Source organism: Oryzias melastigma, linkage group LG18, assembly GCF_002922805.2.
Source record: "Oryzias melastigma strain HK-1 linkage group LG18, ASM292280v2, whole genome shotgun sequence".
Lineage (NCBI taxonomy): Eukaryota > Metazoa > Chordata > Actinopteri > Beloniformes > Adrianichthyidae > Oryzias > Oryzias melastigma.
The window spans coordinates 10,470,517-10,478,549 of NC_050529.1; the positions used below are offsets into that span (position 1 = coordinate 10,470,517).

At 33.6% G+C, this 8,033-nt stretch overlaps 1 protein-coding gene across 1 annotated transcript in view; it reads right to left on the bottom strand.

Annotated features, from left to right (window-relative positions):
* Nucleotides 1–2,219: 2,219 nt before the first annotated feature.
* myoz2a (myozenin 2a) overlaps nt 2,220–8,033 on the bottom strand; it is a gene marked incomplete in the record, with an annotated part of 11,836 nt that continues 6,022 nt past the window's right edge. Inside the window, 3 exon segments of the mRNA XM_024288023.2 lie at nt 2,220–2,764; nt 4,714–4,897; nt 7,948–8,033. Coding sequence (XP_024143791.1) covers nt 2,554–2,764; nt 4,714–4,897; nt 7,948–8,033 — 481 coding nt within the window.

Sequence of the window (8,033 nt, forward strand, 5' to 3'; positions counted from 1 at the left end):
TTTTTGCAGGCTGCCCCTAGTGGTCATCTGAGGAACATCACGTGTTCTCACTTCTGCAACACCTTTATCTCTTCTGGGAAAAGGTTGTTTCTTTGGTTGTCACGCCCAAAGGGGAACCGTCTTTCTATGAATCAAGTTTCCTGAAAATCAGTTGCTGAGAATTTGAAAATGACAACACAACGCTGACCGTATTAGGCAGTCCTATTCTTTGGGGATTCAGAGAGATGCTTGTCTCTTTTTCACATTCTTTTAACGTTGGCGTTTTTTTTTTTTTTTTTTCAAAAAAAAAGTTTTAACATTGTCTTCGTGCTTAGATTCAGATTTATATTTACCTATTTGTCCCTGGCAGGACCTAACATGAATGCCAGCTGCTTCTTCACATAATCAAAAACATAGAAACTAATGATTAGAACTCACAGATGAGCAGATCCTGCAGTTCTATTTACACATGTTTATAAAGAATAGTGTTCTTTAATGATACAAAACCGCCAGTCTTTGCTTGGCGACATATTTTATTGGAAGAGGAAGGATAGAGTCAGTTGTTTTGTTTTTTTTAATTGTTAGGCAACCTGTAATTTTATTGAAGCATGTTTCATTTAAAAAACATAATTTTAGTACGATTTCTCAAGATGGGAAATACATAAATGGCACTTTTTCACTAGGACAAAAAGAAAGTTTTATCGTTTTAGTGCTTTTACTGTTGAATCTTTTTATAGTTTTACTGTGTTTCATTGTTTAATGATTCTCTATATGTTTGTGATTTTATGTTCAACACTTTGGTTGCTCCTGTTTTAAAAGCTGTTATACAAATAATAAATTAATTGATTTAAATTACCAAAAGACGCACATAAGATCATTTTAAAAGAAATAAAACAAAAAACAAAAAAAAAAAACACAGCAACTTCGTTGTAAAAACAAAAGTCAACATTTTACAAGAATAAAATCATAAAATTACTACAAATTGCTACGATTTAGGAGAATAAAGTTGTAGAACTATTCTACAAGGAAAATCTTGAAGTTAAATTTAGCTTTTAAAAGACCCTCAAACATCACCTGTTTAGTTCAAGTTTCAGACGATTCTGAGAATTGGGATGGACAAATCTACAACTTTAATTTCATGAAATGTCAACTTTATCTTAGGAGGAAGTCAACGTTTTCTTTGCCAAACTAACTTTGTGACTTTATTCTCATAACATTTTGACTGTTTGCTGAAAATTACAAATTCATTATAACTTTTTCCTCATAATTTTATTAGTTTTTCCCTCAAGCTTCCTCTTTCTCATTTATTCATCTATCCTTTTTTATTTCATTCATTCTTTCCTAAATATACAACTTGATTTTCATGAATTATTATTTAAAAAAAAGCTTTTTTCCCTTGTAAAATTACAAGTTTTTAAATTCTAACTTCATGACTATTCTTGTAAAAAATTGGATTGTTTTCTAATAATTTTACAAGTTCAAAAAAATAACAAATTTATCCTTGTAAAATGTTTTTTCATAATTTTATAACTTTTTTTCTCATCATTTAAAAACTTTTTTCCTTATTTTTTAAATGTATTTGTTCATTCATTTATTTAGTTATTTATTTGTAAATTTACATATTAATTTAGATGAAATAAACATTTTATTTTAAAATTCCCTGTAAAATTTCGATTTTTTAAATCACAACTTTTTTTTCAATGTTTATTTTTGAACAAGGACAAAAAAAAAACCTGAAAGAGCAAAAAAATAAAAATAAATAATGCGAATTATCCCACTTACAATCAGATGTAACAAAAATGTTACTTATAAACTTTATTCCTGTAAAATGTTGACTTTTTCCTCACAATTTTACAACTTTTTTCCCATTTATTTTCTTTGCAAATGTGGAATTTTATTTTTATAAAATTACAATTCTCTTTTAGAAAAAACCTAGACTTTTGCCAGTATAATTTTAATTTTTAAATACCAACTTTACAACTATGAATCTATTATTTATTAACTTATTTTATTCAATAAAGTGTTGGAAATGTTCTAACAATTTGACAACTTCTTCTTGTAAAATGTTTACTTTTTTCTCAAAAATCCATAACTTTATTCATAAATTTACAGGTTTATTCTCATTTATGTTTGTTTTTCTTTTATGGTGGGAAAATAAATGGGATTTATCCGTGACAACACAAATGGGATTCAATAGGAATCAAGTTAGTGTTCACAATTTGCAGCAAAAACTAATTGAATGGGGAAAAATGCTTTTAATGTTGATATTTTAGTCAACTTAAACCATATTATGAGTTTTAATAGACATTCAACTTACCATTATTTCAATTGTAGGTTCACAGGGTTGTGTCTGTTGTCTTTATACAACTTTATTTAGGACAGAAAATGTTCTACAAGAGAAACTGAACATCTATGAACATTTAAATACAATATCTTACACATATGTTGCAGAAAACTGAGAGAAACGTTCTGCATACACACACACACATCCTAAACCTCACAGGATGTTTTCCTTCCCTCACATCCCACCCACAAACTGCATCGTCAGCATCTTCGTGTTCCTCCTTCAAAGACTCAAAGGTCTTCTGACTCAGGGATGAGAACGAGCTCCGGGCAAACGGTCGGGAGCGCGGCTGGCCCGGCAGTAGACGCCCAGCCCAGAGCGGATCTGTTGAAGGATGGTCGGTGTGGCGCCCCGTCGGCCTCTGGGAGGGTGTCCACCTGAAGTGGACTGTCAGGAGCTGGACGGGGCGCTTTGCTGAATCCACCAAAGGGGGTTGCCACTCTGGAAGTGACAGAGTGTTAGAGGCAAGTGTCATGTGCTAACAAGAAAAGAAAAACATGTGACATTAAATATGATGTAACTAATTAAAGACCTAAGGAGACGTTGGGAAGTCTTGTCAGATAGAAGTGGAATGCTGTGAGTTAGAGGCTTTCTCACGCGATGTTTCCATAGCGGAGTTTAATTAAGTCAGTAAAACAAAAATAAATACAATTCAGTGTATGGAAAAGTGTTTCCAGTGGTCTTTTAATTATGATTTAACTGGTAAACATGATTTTCATGATCCAAATTGATGTTTTATTTTCCTTGTAGTTCAGGTGTTTCCCCATAAATAAATACACCTTCGTTCGGGTGCAGAAAGTTATTCTGCATTCATGTCATGTTTGAAGATTTGTTGTTTTTAATATTCATTAGTGATTTCCTATTATTCCAACACCTCATGAATGCAGCACTTCCTTAAATTTGAGTTTTTCCATCAACCCACTGGTGAAAATGGCACAAAATGAAAACAAAAAGTTTTAAAAATAAAAACTCCAAACTGTTCAGTTTTAAAGCAATTTTTAATCAAGATTCAGGCATGTTTTTGTCAAGATCCCGTGTTATTTCTTTCTTTTACATTACTAAAGCATGACACATATCTGTTAAATTTTACAACCTCACGAGTAAAAAAGTTTGTCTATTCCTGTTTTGAAATTTGATACTTACACAGAAAAAAGTGAAACCTTGAATAAATGAACGACATTTCTTTAATATTTTAGTTTTCAGCCTACTAACATTTTGCGTTGATGATTTACTCAACTCAAAAATGTAATTTGTTAAAAACGAATATTTTTAAATGTAATAAATTAAATAGCTTTTACTAATTGGTCCAATGTTTCAGTTTTTATAGTTAAATAAATGCAATTGTAAGCTCAATTTTACTTATATATGTTCTTCTATTGTCAGAAAATGCCACAATATGTTAAAAACATCAAAACCAGAATTTTATTAGAGTGTGTCTTAAAGAAGATCCTTCGCTTGGACATTTTTGCCACTAAAGACGGTGTACTGTCGATAAATCCAAATATGTCCCTTCATTTTGGGACATGTGCACTGTAAAAACTCAAACATTGGATCAAGTTACAAAAGATTTTTAGTTTATTACATTTAAAAATATTAGCCTTTATCGAATACAGTTTTTGAGATGAGTAAACCATTAACACAAAATTGTAATTAGATGGAAAAAAGTGTAAATGTATTAAATTAATGTCAGTTGATTTGTTATTTTTCAGTGTGGCTCAATTGTATTTGACATAATTTGATTAAAATTCAACTATTTTCCAAAAATTCCAGAGAAAAACAAAATCAAAAAAGTAAAAAAATCTACCAAAAACTACAACTTTCCATCTTCTTACATCATATTATTAAAAGCCAACAAATGTCCTGTGTAGATAATTCAGAACAACTCAGTGTGTGGAAGATGTTAGAGGACGACTTTCCATCATTGGTAGTCAGAAGAATATCATCTTATTAACCAAAACAACAAATTTTATTACTTTCAGCTAATAAAAATAAACAATAACACAAATTAATTCCTCCAAAACGTTCTATATTTGACTCTATATCTTGCATTCCTTGCTGATTTAGTCCAGATTTCTCTTAAATTATTATTATTTTCTTGCTTGCCAAAAGCTACAGCTATCTCCTGTTGTCTAACAGTCAGCCCTCTTTGTGGTGATGCTAATGCTTTGTTGCATAATTAGCGCCAAAGGTCCATTCAAGCAGAACAATCAAAATAAAACAAACTGGACTTCGGAGGTCTGACTGCTCCGACGTGTCCTCATTAAGTTAGAACAATATTCACAGAATTCTGTTTTTTTCTAAAAGTTTTCTTTTTAAATCTACTACAAACTTATTAACGACCTCCTTCAGTTCCCTCTCCAGTATCTTCATGCCACGTATGCAGTTTTTACCTGTTGAAGCTCCTGTATCCCGGACACTCTGCTTGAGGCTCCATGTGAGGCATTCGGGTAATTAGTGTGTCAGCCAGTGCGGGGTCGTTGATAATGGCCTGCTCCCAGGGTGAGTGGTACGACTTCGGCACGGCTGTACTGTTAAACTTCTCTGGAGGGATGTCTTTCAACGGACCTCCATATCCTGGATGAGTTACACAGCAGAGGTGACAATTCTGGGTACTTTGGGGGTTTTTCCTTTTGCATTTTTAGTGTTTATAAAAACTAAAATTATGTGTTTTTGTGGATCATAGCATCTTGTAATTTGATTTATTTGTACATAACACATTAAAAAGGATTGCTGCTAATGCACCAGAGTTAGCTATTTTTCATCTCTAAACTGATGTTAATATTGTCTTCCCAAAAAATTAGAAATAAAATGCAATTCAAGCATAAAAAAACAATAAAGGCACATACCATTAAAAAAGGTAAAAATACATCACTCTATAGAGGTTTCGCCGTTTTTTTAAGGCTGTCCAAATCCAGTTTCCGGTTTAAAATGAGACTGTATGTTTACTTCCGGTTGTGGCTAACGATATGCATCGACTTAGCAAATCTCCGTGTACTGCTTCTACCTGACACGGAAAAGTACATTGACACACATTTAGAAACATTCAACTGTGGAGTAATTGAAACACAATTAACAGGTCATAAAGATAAAGACTGCGACAACCTTTCCTGCTAGCTAGCATTAGCCCAAATTAAAAAGCGACAAAGGTATTTATAAGTAATTTTCTAAATACTGCTGTCAGTTCTGAACTTTCTTTTCTAGGCTGCACGGACCCGGAGGAAAGGTTAAGGTTAGGATTATGGTTCTGGTTTGTGTTAATGCACCAAAAGGTTCCCAATCTGCAGCCGCGATCTAGCTACATGGCGGGACTTCATGAAATACTGCGACCTGTAACATCATTTAGCTTTAGAACCACAAAAAAATATGAGAATCAATGAAGGAATCTGCATATTGACTGCATCTATTACGTATCGCCAACATGAATTTCCAACTTTTGATCTGAATACGTGCGAAGAACATTAGCCTTAGCAAGTTACATTCAAGGTTTACTAACAAATACAATTTAAATCCTTTTGCATTTTTATTTTGGTGTATTTTGCTAGAAAACCGAACAATACGCCTAACATAGTGACTCTTGGTAGCTCCAAAAACATATTTTAAAGTCCAAATACTCCACTATTTCCATGTAAACAATAGCCCACTGCTCAAACCGGAAATGTGCATGTAGCCCTTTCCAAAACTGAGTGCCCCAGAAATTTCCCAGAAGTCTTTGCAAAAAAACTAGCATGTATTGATGCTAACTACATTAGCAAATATAGACCACAATGCATTGGGATAAGAAAAAAACGGGTTTAAATGTAATTTTTGAATAAACCATCCACATTTTCATCATCAGAACACAGTGGATTCATAAAAAGATGTCATGAAATGTTTGAATTAATTTGATTTTCACTTTGTGAAACTGTTGTCATGTTTTTAAAAAAAAATAAATAAATAAAAGTAGTGAGCATGGTGTCCAAATTGCTTTTATAATCCAGGGGACTAGATAGTGCCGCATTTTATAGTTTTTCAGTATTTAGGGATTCGGGTGAGAATTCGGACAAATTCCAAGTGTTCCCAGCTGACTTTTCTTTAGCAAAAAGAAATAAAAATGTTGTTTTTTTGTCATAGTTTCTGTACAGAGGCAGTGTTTTATCAGAAATTTGGCCCTGAGTTGGGGCGGGACTATTTTTACAGAGTAAGCCCGCCCCCTTCCCCATCACTCATCTGTTTATGTGCTCTCCCACTAGCTTACAGCCCCTCACACCACCCACCTAACATCACCAGTGCAACAGTTTGGAGCCACACTTGGACGAGGTCCATAAATACACAAATTTTCTAATTTTTTGTCTGCTCCTGATTCCAAACAATTTGAATAAAGAAATACTCAGAAATGCAATTTTACACTTAAATTTATGTCCTTAAATTTAAAACTATAAAATGAAGTAACTATGTAGGGGTAGGATTACAATATATAAGTTTGCTTCTTCTCTCTCCTTTTCAAGCAATCAAACTCTCGTTAATAATCACTATATTTAATGAATCAACTGTGACTTAAGTGTATCTTTTTTTAATCATTGCATTTTATTATTTCTGTAATGAGTTTGATAAATCTGTGATTTTTTTGTCCACAATTTATGCTTGAAATAAACCAGATCAATCAATCCATCACTAGCAAACATGTTAAAAACACAATTTTCATCAGCGAAGGACAGCCCATCCATGCTGCTGCATGTGTTTATGCCTTTATGGATGTCTACCCACACAGTCCGCGTTCAGATGGGAGAGGTCTATCCAAACCACTATCCTTCAAACGCAGCCCTTCTCTCAGGGGGGCTTTCAAACTCAGCCGTTACATAACGTGGGGTGTACTGTCACAGCCCAAAGTTTCACAATGAACAATCCCCCTTCCTGAGTTTATGCTTTTGCTCCGAGGAGGAAGCTGGACAAACCAAACAAAAGAGAAGTTTACTGTTTTGTTTTGAGGGGGGAATCGATTGCGAAACGTACTGTAATACTATTTTTGAGGCTAAAAAAACATTTCTTTATCAGAAATGTCACACCCAGCTGTGTAAAAATATTAAAATGAGCTTTAAAGGAGGACATCTTTAGACAAATTTCTCTGGTCAAAACAGTTAAACATTTAAAAGTTTGAAAACACAGGGGTAAGAAATATAATGGGGATGTACAAAAATACTATAAGTTCTACATTCTGATGCAATTAAAAAAGTCTGATGGTATCAGTAGCACAAGACTAAAACAGGAAACACATCCTGCATGTAAAACTCAACAAATGATGCAGGAGTCTGATTAGAACGAAAAGAGTTTGGGAAAAAAAGGGGCAAAAAAACAAAGGTGTGGCATGAGGATGGAGAGGAAAAACAAAGAGGGAGAACTACACTTGCAATATTTTTTTTTCTTGAGGCAAAGAATGTGTTTTTGTGTGTGATCAAAGCAGTACAAACAGTACAGTGCAGATGGATCCTTATCAAAATGTCACATACTTTGAGCGCAGCACAGCAACCCACTCTAAATCAAGAGTGCAGATTCAGTGTTGAGGAAGAAAACTATTTAAAAAGTGAGGTTTTTTGTCAGAAAGTTTAACAGAAATCAAGTGACCTACTTTAGCTGTAGTGTATTTTTACCTGGGGCAATGCTGTCTGGATTTGGTATCATTTTTGTATCCAGAGATGGTTGGTTGATGCCAGAGTTGTCCTCGTTGCCGTTGGTG